The sequence below is a fragment of the Pagrus major genome, chromosome 18 (genome assembly GCF_040436345.1).
Source record: "Pagrus major chromosome 18, Pma_NU_1.0".
Classification (NCBI taxonomy): Eukaryota; Metazoa; Chordata; class Actinopteri; order Spariformes; family Sparidae; genus Pagrus; species Pagrus major.
The window spans coordinates 22,268,098-22,291,098 of NC_133232.1; the positions used below are offsets into that span (position 1 = coordinate 22,268,098).

The 23,001-nt window shown below is 40.7% G+C and overlaps 1 protein-coding gene across 2 annotated transcripts in view; it reads right to left on the reverse strand.

The window, feature by feature from the left end:
* LOC141013214 (glutamate receptor 3) overlaps positions 1-23,001 on the reverse strand; it is an 85,578-nt gene that overhangs the window by 41,862 nt on the left and 20,715 nt on the right. For both annotated transcript variants that reach the window (XM_073486837.1, XM_073486838.1), the window contains exon 3: positions 17,127-17,366. In XM_073486837.1, coding sequence (XP_073342938.1) covers positions 17,127-17,366 — 240 coding nt within the window. The remainder of the gene's footprint in view (positions 1-17,126; positions 17,367-23,001) is intronic.

Below are 23,001 nucleotides of genomic sequence, written 5' to 3' on the forward strand. Positions count from 1 at the left end.
GACGCTGCTAAATGGCTAAGATTTAATGACATCAGTTTCTGTAGAATGTCTTTTTCTATTTTTTAAAATGCAAATCACTTGAATTTAATTAAATACATTTTCTCATTTCTCATTTTGATATAGTTGGTATATCCCTCTAAATATTTGTCATCTGTAACAAGATATTTTTTATGTATATGTGCCCATCTCTGATTGTTGGTTAATACATTTTTAATCAGTTAAATTCTTGACAGCGATTAATCAATTCATCAGTAACATCCCTACTTCATATATTTATCTTTCAATAAAAATCTACATATAGAGATTAGATGCAATATACATATATATATATACGGTGCAATCACTGCTTCCTGCTTAAAAGACACAATAGCATGCCTTAGAAGGTTGTAAAAGGAAAAAGAAAATACAAATGCTCAAAGGGAAGTGCTCTAGGGATTTGGGCTTCATATATGTAAGTATCTGTGCATTTCCATTTCCGAGGTCTGAAGTGCAAGAAAAAGACATGAATTGTTCGTACTCTTATGTGAGAGAAGGAAACAATGTCCTGTCAATCAGATTAGAATCACACAGGGCTTTTATTTTGAAATTGCTGATTTGCGCGCCGCTCATCTCCTGCTGTCTCCAGCAAACCCTGAACTCTGTTGGAACAATTGGATTCATTTAAGATTCACAGAAGATTCCATGCCTGCCTAGTTTTACATTTGTATGGAAATTAAGAGAGATGGAATCTGGTGGCGGTAAATAGTTTGTCCAGAAATGGATTACTTTTGCTCCTGTTTTTTTCTTCAGTCAGCAGAAAAGTTTACGTTTAGTGATTTAGACTTTAAAATCGAAAATGAACAAAATCCTTTGAGCGCGACTTAATCTGACAGCAGCAATAAGACTGACTCCTTTTTCATCTCTACCAGCAGGTAAAAAATAATACATTGTTCTGTTATCCCATGCTTGTCTTCATAGATTTACATCTGCTAGTCACCTTCCCCTCCTGGACCAGAGCACATTCCAGCTTCAGCAAATCAATGGATTCAACCTCCTTAACAGCAGAGGAGAACCTCATAAACGCTTCTGCTCGTGATATTTATTTCAAACATGCAGAAAAGCCATAAATCCCATTCACCTCTCTGCCTTCAGGAGCCCCACAGCTGTGTTGCATCTAAAAACGTAATACAGTCAACTAAATAAATTATTGAAGACAACAACAAGATTTCCTTATCACCACCTATAAATCCTCGCTGTACAGATGCAGCAGCAGCGGCGGCGGCTTCTGCTCATCATGCTCCTCACAGCTAATCATCGAGACAGGGAGAGTTTTAACATGCTGTAATGCTCGCTGCCGCCAGCCACATTATGCACCGCAAACATAGAAACATGCATACAGTGTAGAATGGTACAATGTGCATATTTGTACACATTTGGTAAATATATGTCAACTCAAGATACACAGTATTTGGTATTTATGTGTAAAAAAAAAAAGAAAGAAAGAAAGAAAAAAGGAAAAAGAACCAGTAATTGTATGTCAGCTACTGAATTGTAGCTGACATATATTTTGTCGCTGCATGTATTTTTTATACACACTAAAAAGTGCACCATTTTAACATATTTCTTGGTTTTCAGGTTGTTATTTAAATTTTTATGGTAATCATTATTATTCATAGCACACTAGGCTTTCAGCTTGAAGAGTATTCCCCTCTGCGATTCCCTCCACATATCTGAATCATTTAAAGTTAATTTAGGTAATAGGTGGCATACGGTGCTAGCACTTATAGTACATGGTTAAAACAGGCAGGCGGTTAATTGTGTGTAAGTTATAAATGGTGACTGTACCCGGCTTATAATTGCATGATTGCAGCTGCTTGCATTGTTTTTCTACATTGGACACAGGGAACAGACGTTGGTTGCGTAATGTTTATAGAATAACCTGGAGCAATTACTTTTGTTAGTAAGAGGTGAGTACAGGGCTGTCTATGCAGCATTGATGAAAGGGCTGTGGTATTCCCTTTTGCTTAAAAGGTAGAAAAACCTACAACAACCAGAATGCACTGCGCCGAACTGGACCAATAAACACTCCAGCTGATGGGTGACATACTGCGAGTGGGTGCTCGTTTTGTAACAGGAAACAGTAAGATGTACAGCTCGTAACAAGCTCGCTATTACATCTAAATAGTACACAAAAGTATGTTGTTGAAACATTGTAGGTGAAAGATAGACAATGAACAGGATCGTGGTTCATATTTGATCAGCACTGCCTTGTTTGACCTGATTTTTTTCAGCCCCCCCAATTTGGTGGCCGCTTCCCGTTCATGATTTGTCTGTATTGCAGCTTAAAAGTCTGCTAAAATATGTTTCTGAAAGCATTTTAGGGGAGAAACAGGAACTGAATCTTAGTTTTTAGTTTTAGACAGTTTGACCGGAGTTTGGTGAACCCCTGGCTTGATACGAGAGAGAGAACGACGACTCTCTGTCTCGAGATCCGACTGTACTCTTTGACTCCGTGGATGCATGCATACAAAATCCAGAACAATAATCTGTATTTGATACCACAGCCCCAAAGAAAGATGTCATCTGTGGCAAAATGGAAAGACCAAAATTATAGTGATACAAAGCTGGTTGAAATTTGGCAAAGTTCCTGTTTATTTATCAGTTTTTTAACATCACGGTCACCACCAGTTTCATAGACTAAAAAAAGGTGCATGAGAGCAATATTGCAGTGTATGGTCTGGTGGTGTAATGATGCACATGACACTTCGATTGGCCAACATTGCCAGGAAGCGGGTCAAAGTTGAACAAAGGCAAACTCACTTGAAAATTGCACCAAAACAGAAAACATGTTTGAATTTGTCGTGGCCAGGACGCTTGGAATACACAGAGGTCAGTTTCTTTTATACCCGTGCAGACTAAAACGTTTATGTGTATTTTTATTTCCTTTAAAGCCTCGTGACCTATGGTTACCCAGAACGCCTCCTTGACTGAGGGAGGCAGTATTCTGTGGCTGTATTCCAGAGAAGCTATCAAACAGAGCCGAGAGGGGAGCAGGAGTGCCATCGTTTGTGGGGTAACATTGAGGGCAGGGCCGTAGGGGTTTGTTTCTGGCTCTTGATGCGTTTTTTTTAATAGTGTGCTCGGGCTAAAACAGAGTTTTAAGCGTTGCTGTAATCTAAAACACACACTTGAAACAACTCTGCAGTTTGTGGAGCAGTGTATAAACGGCTGCAATGGTTGAAAACTCAATTATTTCTGCATTTTCCTTTAAGTCTATATCAGAACATTGCAGAGTGTGCTATCAAATCCCGACGGAGCCTAATGACGCCCCGTGTGCTTATAAATCAGAGCTGTTGCGAATGAGACGCTGTGGCAGTGTAGCATGCAGCGGTTGAGTGAGAGCTGCAGTCCTCTTCTTCGTCTGTGAACCGGATCTTAACAGGATGAGTTTTGAAGCGTCACCCGTGGCGGCTCAGCAGTAATTGAATTGAGTTGCATCTAATCTCATTGCCCAGCTCCTTTGGTTCCCTGCCTCTCATTAGGGTACGGTGTAGAGTGTCACAGGCCTCCGTCTCCTCTCTCTCTCACAGCCCTCTCTCATATCTCACAGCTGATCCGGGCTAACTGGGCAAATCAGAGGAACCATATTGAAAATTTCTCTAAGCGTACACCTCAGCATTTACCACGACTGACTGTCGGCTTTAGAGCCACAGCTATACCACTTGCTTATATCATTACACAGCGTCATTGTTGGCATTACACTAATCCATGTCAATACAAAATCTAATCTACTAATCTAATTAAATAATGAAATGTGAATAAGTCACTATCAGCTGTACTACAGTATACAATAAATAAAGGGAACTGAGTCTTCCAGCAAACAGCAAGGACTGAGAAATGAACAGCAATAAAAACACGATCTGAACTCATTTCTGAAGGATCAAAACCCGAAGCGCACATGAAAAAGAGGCTGCGGTCGTTGAGCCGATAGTAAATGCGGCTGCTCTCCCCTCTAACTTGCCAATCCTCTGGTAAATGAGGGTCTGTGGTGGGCCGAAACGCCCTGCTGAGCAGTGTCCAGGGTCTCAGAGGGCATCAGGAACAACTGGATTGAAACCACAAAGATAATGGCTTTCACTCATAATTGCGGGGTGGGCTTAATACTGAGTTTTAGGATCAGACATCTGCAGAGAAATGTGAACTTTAGAGATGTCACAGCGATTTCCTAACAGCTGTAAAACATTTCCTTGAAGGGGTAGTTCACCCAAACTCCCTTGCTTAGTTTTACTACTGTCATACAGGTAAGGTTTGTGGTGAGGTTTATACAAACATTTGAACTCCATTAACCTTCATTGCGCTGGGTTGGAGGCAAAGAAAAATTCAAAACATGAGCAAATAATATCAAAGCTTCCATCATGGCTAGATACGACTAAAGGAAGGTGTGAAAATATGAATATAAATATGTGGCCGTTCGTTTTTTATGCTCTTGTTCAATTGGCAGGGCTCCAGAGGAGCTTTTTACACTGATTGCACTTTTTCATAAAGGTGCAACAGGACATAATTTAGGTACACCCAATAATACATTTTAATTTAATATCTTTACACATGATGAAAATAGTTATAAACAGGAACAACAGTGCAGATAACTGTTCTGGTTTGTTCATTTAAATCAAAGTACACTTAACAAGAAATTACGATTACCTCAAAAATATTTTTTTAAAGGCTCCATACTATTTTCTAAACTAGACCTCCATATTTAAAACAGACATCCATTCATTTATATTTTATGTATACGACCTGAACAGTCACACCCTGGAGCCCTGGTTTTGGGTTAATTCAACCCTTTAACACTGAAGTAAAATACTGCCAAACAGTGCATAATCAAAGGTCAGTTACATGTTTTCAAGATTTCATGTCTGATGTTTGTTTGTACTGATATTACAGTATACCAAGTGAAGTTAAGATGAGGACTGTAAAAGCCAGTTAAGCACATATTTGTATCCAGTCATTAGATATCACTGATGTTAATAGCACAGTTTTACGTACATTTTGAATAGTTATAGTTAATAGTTTTGTACAGTACTGTATATAGTTGGTATTTTCATTCAACTTGTGCCAAAATACAGTTTGGATATTTTCATTAGTTGTTTTGCATAAGTTTTACAGAAAACATGGTACAAGTTAAGATCTAGAGAAGTCTGCAAGCCAAACGTGACTAAAAACAAACGTTTTACTGTGTTTTGGCATGTTTATAGTCTGTAGCATGGAATAGGACATCAGGCTGGTGATGGTCCGGTCTTAGATTTCACATTATCCCTGGACTTCATTGAGTAAATTCACAAGAGTTATGTACAGCATTAAACATACATATGAAACATATGAATATTTTGTGTTGTAGGAAAGTCACTTTCAAAGGTCAATTGGGATAATCCATCATACATACAGATACAATTTTTGTTTTCATTAATGTTGGTCATGTCCGTGGAATACACACTTTTTCACTCGCCTCATCGCTGGATATCCTATCAAGGGGAGTTATTAGCCTCCAGAAGTGGATGTAGAAAGTGCACATGGTAGACAGCATAAGTCAGAACCCTTTATATCCTGTGGCAAGGAAGGTTTTTAACATCTTGCCACCAACACAAACTAAATTAAACTTGTACTTAATACTGCAAATCCTAGGAGACCAAGTGTCCTTGGAACTGAATGTCACACAACAGGAGGAAGGTCATGCAATAACAGCTGAGAGCTTCCTCCACTCCCCCTGTGCCGTGAGCACACTAGAAGTGCCTACTTAAAATTCTCAAGTTGTCAAAACTCTCACTCTTCATTAACTTCATCTCCATGTACGTACTAATTTATAAATATTCCCAGAGATGTTTTGTCTCTCTATTGTCTTTTGAGGGAGCCAAAATAAATACTTAGAGTATTTAGGGCCTGGTGAGCGTTTGCCTTTGGGCTAAGTATGCTCCCAGGGCTCTGAGCATCCCTCCAGTGTTTGTGCAGTGGAGATCAAAGTATTGGGCTCAGAGAAAAAGTAGGCTTTTCCTCTCATTAGTCATCCAATATAGGCCCATAATATATATAAATAAGGCTGCAGTTTGCTGCGATTATATGACCTGTGCTCTCGACTTCTCCAGCAAACTATATATAGAAGCAACAAACAGGTGAGCTGCAATCAGTGTCGGACGGTTGATGAGAGACTCTAAGCAGCTGTAAAGAAAATGTAATTGAGATGACTTTCAGGAAAGTGTTTAACTCCTTACAATTAAACCAGGAAGAAACTAAAAAGGCACATTACAGTGCAAAGGCCCAGCAGTCCCCTTTAATTCAATCAAGCCTAATCCAATATCATGAGATACTGGAATCCGCTTGATTCAAATTTTTCTTTCAATCTGCATCAAATTGTACTCACTCATAGATACCAGCCACCTCAAACTGCCTGAGTTTTTTCATTGAGATTCATATATTATTCCCTGAAAAATACATTTACCAACCAACTAATGGACGGTCTGACCAACAGACCAATCAGCCAACCAACTGACCAACCAACTGTAGCTGTAGTGGCTGTAGCTTTTGGGGCGGCTGTAGTTCAGTAGGTACAGTGGGTCGTTCAGTAATCGCAAGGTCGCTGGTTCGAATCTCCAGCTCCCCCAGCTGCATGTCGAAGTATCCTTGAGCAAGATACTGAACCCCAAGTTGCTCCTGATGACTAGTTGGCACCTTGCATGGCAGCCTCTGCCATCAGTGTATAAATTCGTGTGTGAACGTGGGTGAATGTGATAAAGTCCATCTACTAACTGACCAACCGACCAACCGGCCATCATCCGGACATGGGGAAAACATAACCTCCCTGGTGTAAATACAGACTCAAAAACAGGCCTATTCAACTTATGCAATTCAAAGAGGGGAAAACTGTCATAGCTGATGTGCAATCAGTCAGAGCTACAGTACAGTATGAGCTCCTCCACATTTCCCTGCCCACGGGAGGAGGAAGCTTTTGACGTTTAACTCAATGGCGGAAACGTAGCATTCCCCGTGAAGCGAATGCCAAACTAGCCCAACAGTGTGCAGCCAAGGCTTTGATGTGGTGTTTACAGTAGGCCTATAACCAAAACAGCCTCACTGCCAAGTGTTGTACTAATCAAAAAGACAGCGCATGTCAAATCAAACAGAAGCAGCATGCTGTCCGTATCTTTAGAAGTGCATACATGCAGGAGGGAGGAGAGGAGCGCTTTGCCACTGTGAAAATCCACCCACAGACTTTTTAGAGCTTCTCCAGCTCGCCCTGTCTGTCTTTGTTCCCTGGTCTCTCTCTCAATCACACTGCATACTGTGACATATCGGCACATATACGAGCATGGACACACACACAGACATGTGTGTGTGTGGATTGATCAAGCGCTGCCCAAAACTCTGCAGTCGGCTTTGGCTGATCGGCTGAAGCTGGAGGGAGAGATGACAAAAAGAGAGACTCGCCTCTCATGAAGAAAAAAAAAAGCCCAAATATTATTTCGCTCTTGTGTTTACTGTTGAGAATGACATATATATTTTATTTGTTGTTTCTACAAACAAATTGGCCCTGTGACATGGTGTAACATCAAAGCAATCAACCTCTACTCTGGCTGCTTGAAGCAAAGGCCAGGACATTTTGTTATAATGAAAAAAAAGAAAAAAGCTCCCAGCAGTAATTTCATGGCTGCTGAAGCTACCAGTGGGTAGGTGGTAAAATGGCTTTATTCCAGGTTCAGTTAAAAGAGGACACTGAGAGAGCATAGAGGTTTATTGTGTGCTTATTGTGACAGACGATGGCACTCGTATCACTTTTTTTGTCAGGAACAGGTGCTTGACTGTAGTTTTTCAAGGGGCTACTGAATTACAGAGGTTGCAGCTGCAGGTTGGACTATCTGTATATTGGGATGTCACTTTGGCAGTGATACCAGTTTATGTGTGCAAAATAAAAAAGAGAGCAGAACCGCCAGTGATGCATAGCTTCATCCATATTTCTTTAATATTATTTTTCTTGTGCATTTTATGGCTTCTCTGATGTGCCCTTTCTTGTCAGCGTGTCCAAGCTGATTTATTCTCCTGATGCATGCATAATTTAGTTGTTATGAAGCCGGCGTGAAGGAGAGGGCCACTAAAGCACAAGAGGCATATGTGTGTGTATAAAGTCTCAGCTGGGTGCAACTGATGTGCCATTATATTGGCTGTGATGAGACCACAAAGCCAAGGAAAGATGCTGCGGTTGATGTAGACATGGTTGCAGTAGGGAGCTGGCATTCACACTTATTATCTCACATTGTGAGCAGAGTATAAATCAACAATTGTGGGTGACAATATTGCACTTGACAAGACATTATTCGCATGAAATGTGTCAGAATGGCATAAAAATTACTTGCATAACAAATTAAAAGAGAAAAAACAGCTGATGGTTTTTAGTAGCACGCAGAAAAACGCTGCTTTGGTTCATCTGCAAACTAATGGTGGTTAAAAGATGAAATGCCAACTACAGAGACACTGTCAGCACACCTTCCAAACTGGTTATGCAGAAGGGAAAAAAGGGATGGCCATTACATGCTTGTCTGCATGTGTTTAATCACTGGAGTATTGGACTATACTGAGTGCATTTGGTAGTGTATCACACCGCTTGATTTGTTATGTTGTTTACAACAGTAAGAGCAATGCCAAACGACTACAATCAAACCAAAGGACAGACCTGATTTGGTTTGCCATCAAAGGCATCCAGGAGAGCGGCGGGAGGCATTAATTATTTGACTCTTTTAGGGAACAAAGGCAACTGTCTCTGGATAGCCAATTAGAGGGATTGCCAAGGAAGAAGGAGCAAGGTTCACTTTTGTTACAGTGTATCTGACTCTGCCTGATTGGCCCCCCAGCCCCACCGCCTCATATCTGTCTTTCTATCTTTCTATCTACAGTAGCTTGGCAGGAACTAGAAGAAATGAGGCTAACTATGTGCGGTCATCCAATCCTCCCATTCACAAGCCTCTTGGCCCTGCTGGCACATCGGTCTGCCAATTGTGCCAGGCTGGAGTTATCTTGTCTGCTTGTTTAACGGCTGATCAACAGTGTCTGCGGAGACTTATGAGTGTTTAATACAGAGCCAAGTGGTCTTTGATTGATGCGACCAGAATGCTATCAATCTGATGGATGATGTTTTCTATGTTTTAGCATGCTTTCAAATAACATTAGCAGCAATTATGGAGGTTATTACATGTTTAGAATGTAATGTTAAGAAATAACCCAAATCTAGTACATGTACAAATAATATATATGACCCACATCCTTCAGGGACTTTTATGTGGCCTGCAAGTAAGTAAAAGTGGTGTCTGCAAGTATCAACGCTATTTAGCCTAAAAATTACATCTCTGTCTGGACAGAGAAAGGAAGCATATCATCAAGGCCGGTATTAAAAAGGTTCAACCAAAAGATTGAAGAGGATTTAGCACGCGAAGTAGGGCAATTTGGCCCTTCAATTTGAAAATGAAATAAAATAAAAGATTGAACATTAAGGTGTGTTATTTTTCACACCTGAGAAATAAGAGCGAGAAATTTAAAATAGTTCATCTTTGAGAGGATGCGCCCTCCTGGTGTTTTATTTTGTCAGTCATAAAGGTAGCACACGCAAAAATCTCCAGGACAAAGTGGACTAAGCTCAATTAAACTAATTTATTCTGACCATGTCAGCCAACATGCTAACGTTTCTGCCAGTACAGGAAACATAGACTATAAACATTAACATTAGTTTAACTCCTCCATCCAGACAGGGCCACCTACCAAAACTACTCTCTCGGAGAGAAATGTACGGGTTCTCAGCTCTCAACACGCTTGACTGAAAGATGATTTAAGTTTCAAAAGGTTTCTCTGAACAAGTTTCATGAGATTCACCATTTCATCTATTTTCAGTCATTGCAGTATTGTCAAGAAAAGATGTATATGGGACCTCAGGATGTTAAATACCATGTGACCCTTTAGGCCAATCAAATATGAAAGCGTTTGCATGCTGGTTGACATGGACACAGTCAGAAATGTAACATACTTAACATACTGGGTTAGGACTGCATTGAGTGATTCACAGTCGTTGCACATTAGCCTTTCAAAATAATAATAAAGTCTACTGTTTCCAATTATGTGAGCATGTTAAAAAGCTCAAATCAGGTCTACTGTTTGAGACATTTGCTTCACTGTTAGTACATGTGACTCACATACTACACAAGCCACGTCACACAGCACGTCAGCAGTGTATGTGTGTGTGTGTGTGTGTGTGTGTGTGTGTGTGTGTGTGTGTGTGTGTGTGTGTGTGTGTGTGTGTGTGTGTGTTTGTGTCCTCTGTCAGTGACACACTGGTTCCACTCAGTCATTTTTGTCACGTGTAGTCAACATCTTCTGACTAAGCCAACAGCTCTAAATATGCAGTCGGCACTTAAAATGATCCTTTTTCATTTTTATTCATTTGTTGCACTAAAAATGTGTCTGCTTATGTGTACCACGTTGTTTTTAAATGTAACATTTATGGGTAATTGAAAGGAAAAAGAGCCACAGCCATTTAATATGAAGGGAAACCTGACCGCCTCTGCTATAATTGGCTACATTACCTATGTAAAAATAATCTTCAATAATAAATAGAAAAGTCAAACTCATAGGTAACATAGCCAATTATAGCAGAGGCTACAGGTTGTTCCTTAACAAGAACAGCAGTTACTAAACCAGTACTTTTATGTACACTCTGTAGGTGCTTGGGCTGGGGATTTCCATTAAATTTGCCTTTTGATTTTACTACTTTATGATATGATTTTTTTGTGGTTGAGTTAATTTGGGGAACATTTCAAACATAAAGAACTTGCTTTGACTACCACAACCATACATTTGACTGTAAAAAGAATAAAACCACGTTTTTCTTTTGTCTTTATGAAGACAAAACTAGTTTTATCGAAGTGCGTCATTGCTTCCACAGTGAGGAACCCAAACTGGTTTATTTGATTTAGGCTTAAATTCAGACTGTTGTCGAGGCAGCAGCTGCCTCTGTGATCTTGAAAGAGAAAGTCACTTTTTTAGAAAGTACATATATTTGTCTTAAGGGCTTATTTAGTGTTGTTCAACTTCTGTCTGTTTAAAGGCACACTATGAGAACTTTCTTTTGAGTTTTCTCTTTCTTCCTGCCACAAATAGCTAAATTCTTATTCAAAATTGACATTTAAAGACCTTTAACAATAAATGTGACAAACAATTGACTTAAATAAATACTGTATAAATGCCTGCATACACTTTGGAGACAATATAGTAGGTCAACATTTGCACACATTTGCATTTTTTAATCATAAGCTATTCTCTTTGTGCTTACAAATACAGCATCAACCTCTAATGATCAATACTGCACATGTGCCTTATTGTTCCAGATAAGTTGGCTGAATTGACTCAGCTGCAGTTGGGGTCATTGCAAATATTGACAGAGTGAATGAAAGAAATGCCCTGGAGGTATTTTTGGACAGAATGCTAAAAAACAGCATCCACCTGACAGATTTGTGTTCAAAGAACATCTGACTTCCTGGTGCTATAATGAGGCTGTGGTATCGAACACTATTTCAACTGTAGTTTCGACTGTCAGCAGTTAAATGATAAAAGTAAATAGCTCTGTGCCTTAAGTGCAGCAGCTACGTGTTGGATCGTTTTCCTCCCAACTGTATCACATTCAGAATATTGATTGGTGGAGGAAATGATGGAAAGAGACGACAGGAGGCCCACGATTGTTCTTAATATGTCATCTACAGCTTGGTGTGGCGATGGGTATTGTGAGACAGGCTAAAATCCTGTGGCTCACAACACCATCATGGATATAAAGAGATGGAAGCTCCAGGTATTAACACAAAATATCACCGGCATCGCTCTCTGCAGATTGGTATTCACAAAATGTCAATGGAAAATAGAAGTGCTTTTACACTGTCAGAGGATTCAATCAGTCATATTTATATCTTCATTCACATTGTTTTATTTCTTTTTTTGGCTTGCTGCTCAGCTCAAGGTGAACTGGATTTTCTCAAGACTGAAAAGATAAAAAAAAAAAATAATAACGCTCAGAGGCGGGGGAGAGATGAAAGTATGAGAGACATTACACTGACCCTTGACTAAACCCCTCCCCCAATCACCAATCATCCAATCACTGCTTAGCAACCGTAACTAGGCACAGGAGGCTTGTCAAGCTTCAGATTTACGGCGATACTGTGCATTTAAATTGTTTGGATGGCGGTGTCCTTTTATAGCCTTTTGGGACCAAAACAAAAGCAAATGAGTGAGGAACGGATTATCTGTTCTGATGTAGAATGCAACCCTTAGTGTATCTGGCTAACTAGCTTCAAAGCTACAGAAGAAGCCTATATAGGTAGCTGATGGCTCAGCAGCTTAGCATTAGGGCTAATGTCAGTTTAAACACAGCCCTAATTTGTGGTGTTGTAGAATATATTCAAAAAAAGAAAAGCCCATTCATGTGGAAGTTGGTCATCATATTTTCGCTCAGTACAGTTTTTTAGTACAGAAATGTCTTTTGTGAGTCTATTTTATTCATTTATTACGCTAACACCTACAGGGCTATCGGACTATCGTCTCTTGGCCCATGTCGTCTACAAACGTCAGCTGCTGACTTTTTGTATGATTTTGTTTTTGTATATAGCCATCATATGCAGCAACAAGTCAGCTGGAAAAATGTAAAAGTCAGCCAGAGACAGTGCTTGTAACCAACTCATGGAGCTAAAGTTCAGCACAAACCTCCTAGTTACAGCCAGTTGAAGCATGCAGAGGTGAATATATCTCTATCATCATTTTAAAGTGCCTACTGTACATGGTGACAGACCACCTGTGGTTTGTTTTATAATGTATCTTTTCTCCACCACTTTACAGCATTTAAGGGCAGAAAGCTTTCCTTCGCAGTGACAGCTGTGCTACTACAGTCACAGCTAGCTGAAAGGTAGACACTCATGACGAAGGGACGTAAGAGAAGCTTAGAGTATATAAGGAAGAGGTATGGTATAGAGGGGTGCGTGGAAGAGAGAAAAAGAGAGAGAGCGACTCATAAATCAAGTAGAGGTGAGATTGCTGAATCAGGGTTGATTGTGCCTGGGAGAGACAATAAAGCCTGTAATCATCTGTCTCTGCTGCACAGACCCAGCAATTATCTGCCCATACCTGACCGCCAGAACAGAAAGGGCAAGATCCATCTACCTTCACCATATACAGCTCGGGTTTTTTAAGGGTAAATTCATCCGCTGATGCAAACTGAAGGGACTAAAAAAACAAAAAAAAACAATATTCACTCTCTGAGAGAAGAAGAATGTGGAAAACAGAAGATTTGGCTGAAGGAGTGTTGGAGGGATTGTCAAGTTTTCTCCCGGTCAGCCATATGTGACTTTTGGGGGTGATTCAAAAGAATGAGTGGCTCAAGATCTGTTTGGCTCTTTTAGCTCTCTCTTCTCTACCCACACGTGTATTAACATACACATTCCCTATCAATATATTACATCAGATAAAAGTAGAGTAGCCACTCATTAAGCTGGCATAACACTGCCTACGGAGGCTCCATTTGCTTCCAGAGCTGTTCCTTCATCATAACGTCTGCTTTCGAAACAGATGTGCGATATTGGCATTAAGGGTACAAATTTCCCTCCATTTCCCTCCAATCCATCCGAGACTGACGCATATAGACCACCGCTCTCTGACTGAAAGCACTGCACTAATGCCTAAAAGCATTTTTGCCAGCACAATAACAAAGTCAAATGAATAGTGTGGTTGTAATTAATCTTTTTCTATTGACTGAATAAAACCTCTTGGTGGAACTCAGTTAGCTGTGTTTTCCCTCCCTAATAGAGGAGTTTGGAGAATAATTACAAAGTTGCTTCCAGTATTGTGGATGATCAATGCTTTTATCAAACGCAAATCAAAAAGCAAAAAGGCACTCAAGAAAATAATTAATCACAACAGGTGCTTTGTGTCACACATCATGAGCCCAGGGTCATTTGTGGGTTGGGTTTATTTGTTCATTCGCTGTTTCTGCAGCAAAATTATAAATCTGCCAGAACCAGCTGCTTACGGGGATGTATTGTGACGTGTGGGTGTTTTTTTTTAATTTACCTTCACAAAGACATTTACGTTCAGAGATTGCTTTTCTCACCATGTCAATTTTCTTTTTCAGACAATGCTAAGACAAGAAAAGCACAGGAGAACTATAACACAATGGACTGCAAGACAATGATCTGTCATTGACACTCAATTGGATGACCCACAGCTGCATCACAGACTGAATAAAGAATCAAATAGATCAGTGATTCCTAAACAGGGGTACTTGTACCCCAGGGTATACTCATGCAGTTATGAGAGGGTACAAGGAAACATTGTGAATTAGCTCAATTGATTTGGAAAATCAAGTGGAAAATATGATTTGATTAATATTTGTTTTTCAGAGGACAATTTAAAAAAAAAAAAAAAAACAATTATGAATTAGTGTGATTCTGATCTTTAATACATTTATTTTCACAAAAAAAACAAGTAGGATACCACCTACGATTAGCTAACTGCAGAGTGCACAGTTCCCACGAACAAGAGTCAGTTATAACACCTTAGCCTACATATTGAGAGCGTATGAAAACGCAAGCAGAGAAATGGAATTAGTTACTTAAAAGTAATGGATAAATTGTTTAAATGGTCGGATCAAAGTGGTTTCGAAACCTGTCAAATTCATACTCAACCTAAGCTAGTTAGCTTAGTTAGCTGTGCAGCTAGCAGTTTGGACTGGGAGCTCTGAGCCCAGGGGAGTGTTGGTACACTGCTAGCGCAGGATCTTTGGACCAGCACAGGCTGGGGGCCAGCTGATTAGCATGTTAGCTTCAGTAGATATCTCTGCAACACCATGCATAGACATCAGAAAGTCAAAACTGATATTTATTCGCATTCTGTTTATTTTTATTTATTTATTTATTTTTTGGGGGGGGGGGGGGGGGTTAATTTGTGAATGTCTTCAACTAAACTAAAATTCTTTGGCGCCTTGAACGTACGGAAAAGTGTTGGATAAACAGTTGAGATTGTTGGCTAAATGTGATACATACATGCTTGAAAGTTTCAGCTTGTGACACTCATAGTGGTAGTTATATTGAGACTATTGGAGAATACTGTAACAATATTCACTTTGATATTTCTTCACTTAAAATCCATGTGTCTAGTAGAGTCAGGGAAGGGGTACCTGAGCTCCTCTGACGGGGTTATGGAGGTGTGCTTGTCATAAAAGTTTGGGAACTGCTAAAATAAAAAAAATAACTCAAAATTACACAGATGAAAGGAGTTGTCTGTCAATTTTCCTTTTGCCTCCTGGCCAGAGGGTAAAAAAAAACATTCACCCTTGAAGACTATTTTCCCCTGTCACTCCTTCTGGTTTAGCCAGCAGTCAGTGTCCATATTGCCAGGGGAGCTGCACTACCTGATAAGCGGAGGTAGAGGCTCTCTGACACATCTGTCTGCTTGATGAGCCAAGTGTCAAAGCCCCTCAAAGTGCTGGATGGAGTGCATCAATAAACGACTTTAATCCCCTCCTGGGGCCAATGTCCTCCTACTAATAAGGGATCGTCTTACACCACTGGCAGCAACGAGAGAGGTAAAAGTGGCTTGGCATGGGCCTCGGCATGGGGATGTACAGTACACAGGGAATTGTCTGTACACAGGTAACAGGGTGTAAATCACACACGCCTGCTGTTGCCTTAATTGCTGTGCTGAATTGGTGTTTTGTTTCCTCCTCCTCCTCACTTTCTCTCCCTCTTTTGCCCTCTGTCCCCATTGTCTCTCTTTTAAGTATATGTCTATTTGTCATCACTCTGTCTCTCTCCGACACCTCCTCTGTATTTGTATTTCAGGCTCTTTTCCCCACCTCCGCTATGTATCCAACTGTGCCCCAGACAGTCCCACTTGCCAGACAGAAGTGGAAAAGCAGAGGGATGGGGACCGGTAGCTGGGCAGTATTGGTTGTGCTGAAGGACGTGTGGGTCGCTCGCATCCTCAGGGAAGATCCAATGAGTGTTCTAGTCGGAGTGACCCTAATTAACCACATGTTATCTGCAGGCTGTGTGGAGGATTAAGGCCCTCAGCTCTGGACCCTACAGGCCTGGAGACCCAAAGACAGAGTACTCTGCGCTAAAGCACACTTCATACTCCTGCCTCAGAGCGAGAAGCAGAGAGGTGGGGGAGTGAGGCTGGACCAGAAATAAAGAGTCATTCAGGAAGCTGCAGAGAAGACCAGCTGCCTGAAGCATATCTGGAGTTCAGGACCTTTCAGTAATGAGCAAATAAACATAGCAAATCCATACTGCTATGTGCAGATCGGGAGGAATGTGTCGCCGCCCTTTTGTGGCACCATCACAAAGAGGAAGACATATTGTGCCTTTGTCTGTCACATCCTGAACTCCTGCCCAGGTGCTGTTTGAACAAATTGAAGTTCCTGTAGAAGGAGGTGATCATTATTCTATTGAGAGATAATGAGCTCATTTTCTTGTTTGACATTAGAACATCCAGAAATGAACACTTCGCCTTGTTGACAGGTCGTCATACGCGCAGCGCGCGGCTACATTAAACCAGTGTCTATTGTCAACAAGGCTATGCAATCTGGGAAGTACACAAAAACCCTCATTGATGCAACACAATAAGCAGCCCCCACAGGCAGCCAGAGACTCTGTTTTGTGTAGAAAACATTTTAGCAGCAGCTGTGACATACCTCATTTCAGATGAAAGACGAGCCAATATCAACAACATGATTAAACAGAAGATTAACTGACAGCGAGCAGCCAACTGTTAGAAGAATGCAAAGGTTATAGCTCATAGGAGATGCCGTTTCTTCAAGTGTAATGTGTTATTACAAGTGTTATGAGCTGCTGGTGAATTTATTTTACATTTACATAACACCAAACTACTGTATTAAATAGTGCAGAATTAACAGTTCAAGCATTTACAGGGCTTTCATAAAGTATTACAGGGTAAATCTATCCTCTGCTAACCCCATTGTGCAGCTGCTATTCTGAGTCGCTGTAACATTTCCTGTGGTTCCACACTGTAATTCAAGCTTAAAGTCCCACAGACTCAAGGCCTGTGCTGTCACCTACCTCGCTCGGTGTCGTAGAGATAGACAAACTTCTGCCACTTGTAGTGAGAGAGCAGGCTGAGGACAGCGCCCCGGAGGGCGGGGCGCATCTGGATGACAAACTGCACCTCGTTATCGGTGGGGTAACTGGGTGTGACGAAGGAGGTGTGCAGGGCGCCGCAGAAGGAGGTCAAGGTATTCATGGACTTCTTGTCGTAGAATCCGAAGATGGCGTACACTCCGCGGGAGAACTGGGAGCAAACTGCAGGGACAGCAGAGGGCAAGAGGACAGGAGAGTTAAGACATTATTCAGCAAAAATTAAAAGTTTACGCACATTCAAAACTGAGTGCCTCATCATTTTAGGCAGTAACAGATCGATTGGGTTGTTTGACCGAACGCTAATGACCCGCTAATTAAGGGTTCAAGTGACTGTAAATGACCCCCAATACATTTACAGTACTGCATATCCTGAAAAAATATTTATCATAATAATGTGTGTAATAATATCAAGTACAAAAAAGTTATGTCTGCTCAGATTAGTAGTCTTGATTTTGCATTCAACAATTCAATTCATTATCCCATTATTATTCTTTTTTAAACTGTTTTTTGTTGTTGCTGCAAGTTTCTCCCCTTTTGTGTTTCTGTTTGTTTGGTTTTGTTTTGTACACGTGTCCATGCTGGGACAGCAGTATAAGACAGGTGTGTATTAAAATTGATTATACATGCACGCTGCTTTCCTGATCTGTTTTGCTCTAAAAAGAAAAAGAAAAAGAAATTAGTAAATTAATCATTATCAATTAAGCTGGCAATTAATTCAACCATAATCCTCGTCCCAATGTGGTATATTCAAACTGCTGGTTTTGTTTGACAATCAGTCCAAAAACAAAATGGACAAAATAGTCACATTATTGTCTTCTTTGATCAGACAGTTCCTGATTTTTAATCAAAATGTTGCCAGGTTTAGATGATCTCATCAAGGCAAATAATAGGTGCTTGTCTTTAGACCCTGAACATTTGAGAACTTTCGCATCTTTTGTTAAATGAAGGATTTTATCTAAAAAGATTGTTTCTTTTATTAAAGTATGATATCAGTGGTTTTGTTACTGCATCACAGGTTTTGTATTAGCACCTGTGTCAAAATATTTGAACTCAAACTACAGCTTAAACGATAAGTTAACAATTTACTGACAAGTTGACCAACAGAAAAATCATTAGAAACCACTTTGATAACTGCAAAGCAAAAATGTTGAACAAGAATTCTTCTTTATTGGTGGGAATTGCTGTCATTCTTACAGTGAATCACTTTGAGGTTTGGACTGTTGGTCAAAGAAATTGAGCACTATGATGTTTGACGGCCATTTGTCACTATTGTGTGACATCAAGTTCAGTTCACTTGTCATCAGGGGTACGAGTCAGCCAGTATAATGACTTCTGGGGCTCTGAATAAGTAACCTTGATGATGTCATCTGTGTTACCAATTGGAGATTTAGAGTTTAAAAGATGAGACCATATACCAGCCAGAAAGGGTCTAATGAAGGACAATATCAGGTTTCATTATGGGAAGGATCCAGTGTTTTTAGAGTTTGACACACACTGAAGAGTAATAGTCAGGATATCTCAGCTTCTGCTGCTTTGAAGTCTCTGCTGAATCACTGCAACAAATTGAGAAAATAATCAGGTGAGTAATTAATAATGAAAAAGAAAATCTGTTGCGTCCCTAAATGATACCCTATGATCCAGAGCGATCACAATACAAAATCTCATTTGCACCTGGTATTAACATTCATTATCTGAATCTGGATAAGAGAAAAGCATTAATACACAAAATGACAGCGTGCACTGAATCAGAGAGTGAACAGATCGGGTAATGGTGGCCGGCATTATAACAGGATGTCATCAAAAATCCTGCAGGTGTACATGCAGGCGGCACAGTGTGCGTCTGTGTTGGCAGCCAAAGGATAGAAACGTCACAGCATCAACCGAAGGTCTGCAGCTCCCATCAGGAGCTCCCACCAGTTATCGCTCTGTTCCCTCATCCACAGTGAGTGAACGACTCACTGCAGCGTTCACAGCAGCTGTGAGCGCTGCCGCTGCCTGTCGCCGTTTCTGTTGCCTCCTACGAAAGAGCTGAAAAAGACAACTATCTCTGCCTCGAGTGAAAACTGAACCAGTTTCACTTTCAATGACCTGAAACCCACACGTTTGCTTTGGTGGATGGCACGATGTCAGTCATAGCTGCGTACTTGGTTTCTTTGCAAAGCTTGGATGACGAATGAGACCTAATAAGGGCATGATGTAAACAAAAAGGCTTAACGTGTGTTAAAAGGAACAGTTCACCCCAAAATCGATGTGTATTTTTCCTCTTACCTGTAGTGCTTTTTATCGATCTAGGTTATTATGGTGTGTGATATCCAAACCTTGTTGTGAGCGGTTTTATGTAGGAACTATTTTCTTTCTACCAAACTACACCTTCCAAACTGATTACAGCACAGAGGGAAGATTGCATCTACTCATGCATGAGAGGCTCGAGTTCATGACGGCATAGGATGTAATCCTACTTGGCTGATTTGCAACATTAGCAAATTTAGCTAGCCTCTCTTGCATGAGTAGATGCACGTTTCCTTCTGCTCGGCAGATACATCAACTTAATGATCTAATACCACCGATGGAAAGTGAAAACATCGATCCATGTCATCATCTTTAGGTTAAGCCTTTATTTTTGAAATTGCCCTTGCACATCTGTGTCACCTTGTCCATCTTAGCACACTTCCCTCGTAAAGAGTCAAACAGTACAAGCGCCAAACAGATGATGGCAAGCAGCAAAAAAAAAATGAGACGACGGGGACAGTTATTCCACTTTCAGGAATAAATCAACGATGTGGAAATATTCTGGATTTTGGAGAAAAAAATGAGTCAACAGACAAGCGGAGCGTCTCACTCAGCAGTCCACTAACTTGTTGCTCTTGCTACGGCAACATCAGTGGATCTTTTTCAACAATGTTAGGCTTAAAAGAGCCTTCATTCAGGCTGAAATGCAAGCATAATGTTCTGTTGGGAGTTGCAGTGACTAAACCAGCGTAACTCAAGCTAATATTGGTGACGAGCAAAAAACATTTGTCTTATTTACAGTTGATATTTGTTGATTAAAACTCTTGTTGTTGTTTATGTAGTGTTATTTTCTTTATGGACAAAAGCAGAAAAGAAAGTGGTGGCAGCTTCTTCTGTAACTGATTGGGTTAAATGTGCAGATGATATTGTCATATAGATCATATCGATCGAAGGGCCCTCAATTAAATCAAATCGAAATCGTATGGTGGCAGACTTTGTGATAATGGCAAATATCGAATGTCCAAAGAATCAACATGATAACGTATCATTATTTACACCCCTAATGGTTGGCAGGTGTAGTTGAATTGAAAGAAAATAGTTCCTACATGAAACTGCTCCCAACAAGGTGGATTATCTTGAGTAACCAGGTCATGATTTCTAGAAAGAGACATTGCTGTTAAGTTTTTGCCATCAAGTTCCATTATATTCAAAAAAAGGCAGAAAAAAACTCAGAAAGTCAATCCAAAACAATATAGACAGATAAATAAAAAATATCTATTTTTGATTTTGGGATGAACTTTCCCTTTAAGGTATACATATAGAGATCACATTCATATATATATATATATACATATATAAACAAACATTTTCAACAAGCTGCATAAAATCTAGAAGCTGTTCAGTGAAATAGCTATCTGAGGCCACCAAAGGTAAAAGAAAATAAACACTAACAAAATCATTTGAATGTTTTTCACTGTTACAAATCTATAACAACCACTTTGGGGGAATGAACATCTCACTCATACAAGCATTTTTTTTTTTTTTTATCAGCTGCTGCATCTGATGACATTTCTTGAGAAACGGTTTCTATTTGTTTGTGTATTCATCATGCACTCTAGTGGGACAGCGCAAATTGTCAGGCAGGAGCGACTTCCATTCAGTCAGAAGCCATTAATGTGTAAACTAACATTCAGAGCTACAGATGTGTTTTGCCTTCCTACCCTATCATGAATGGCTGTTCACTTATTCTGATTGACTCTCAAGGGTTCCCGCTGGGTAATCAAGCATTCTTAACATCCGTAAATACATCGCAGTATTCCAGCACAATGGTTGGATGACAGGAGGGAAGGCTCTATCTAATCTTATGTAATGGCTGTGTTAAATATTTGTTCCTGATTGGCTGACGGGTATTCATTCAGTTCATATATACACCAGATGTAGCTTAGTCTCTTGTTAAAATACAGAATTTTCAGCCTCCTCTGAGGTTATTGATGCTGAACCAGAAACAATTCATCACCAACTTGACAGTTTGTATTTTTGCCTTCATCCTAATCAAGCACTAGATGCAATCACACACACATACACACAATAAAGCATGCTTTATTTTTTGAGCAACCCTTTCAGACACTCAGAGGACAACATGACAGTGCTCACGTACTCGCCTCTTAAGCACAATTGCTGTGTGAATGAGAGATCTAGTCACTGGTGGGATTTGCCTCATCCTTTTTAATTCTATTCCCTCCCTATCTGTCCTGGTACAGACACCTCTCCCAAGGTATAAGCATCCATTCTCAGCAACACACACAGGCAAAGCCGCGCACACGCATTCAGACATACGAGCGCGCGCACGCTCACAAACAAACGCACACACAATGCTGCCTCCTGATAAGTGAATCAACAGATGGACAGCAGTATTGTGGGTAAGTGCTGCAGGGTGAGTGGTGCAATCTCCCACACTGAATGGGAGCCAGTAGGAGTTCTAGCCCTCGTCGAGGCCCAGTTTTCTTTGCACTCCCTCTTAATTTGGGCCAGTACTGACACAGAACCTATCCTAGGGGACCAGATCTGGCAGCCTCTTTCTCTCTGCTCAGCTGTCCTCTGCTTATTAGGTTGAGCTTTGAGCAAGCCCCAGCTTCAATAACAGATATGTCCACACACATGCACCCTCATCTTGCTTCCTCCTCTTCCCCCTGTTGTGCTCTCATGTTGCCCCCCATCAGTGATGCAGTGTCTTTGTGCTGCAACCTTTTCAGGGTCGCCAAAGGTTCGCGTGTTGCAGGGATCCCATGAGCTACGACATGGAGAGTGATCAGAGCTGCAGGTACAGTAGCTTCTCCCCCAGATGGATGTTCTGATTCAGGGGCATGCACTAGCCGGCCTCACTGCACCAGATCTGCCAACAACTCTATCCCTCAGACTCAAGTCACAAGAGCTGCTTACTTCACAATAAATCCATTCTCCACCTTCTCCAGAGTCTGCCCTCATGGGCATTTGCGACTGGTATTCACAGCCAATTGCATGCATTGCCATAAATAGACCCAACCACAGTTAATGTAACACTACATACAATTAATGGAAGCAGTGTTATTGATTTTCAGTGCACTGCAGTATAAGCCGTGCTGTGCAGGAACCTCTTGTTTTCTCACTCTTAATCACCATTGGCTCATTTCCATGGTCGGAGGCTAACAAGCCAACGCCACATGTGGAGGCTTTGTGGCTTCTGAAGGTGTTTCTATATTAAAGCCTGGAGGTGAGAGTAAACCTGAGCACCAGGAACTTTCAGGTGGAGACAGCAGTGCTGTTGATCGTGACCGTGTCGTGTCATCAGTAAAAACTGACCCTTCCTTTGGCAGGCGAGGTGGCTGCAACCATCATTTTTACAAACTGCTTTAAGAAACTAGCAGAAAACAATGTGCTTTTTCACCCAGCGGTGGTGCTGAAAAACAAAGCAGTGCTGGCTCTTATCACCACCAGTACACCAGCAGGGATCACCTGTGAGAAAGTGATTTTTTTTAAATCACACATCTTTGTATAACTTTCTAATTAATCTACATTTTTTGTTAGGAGC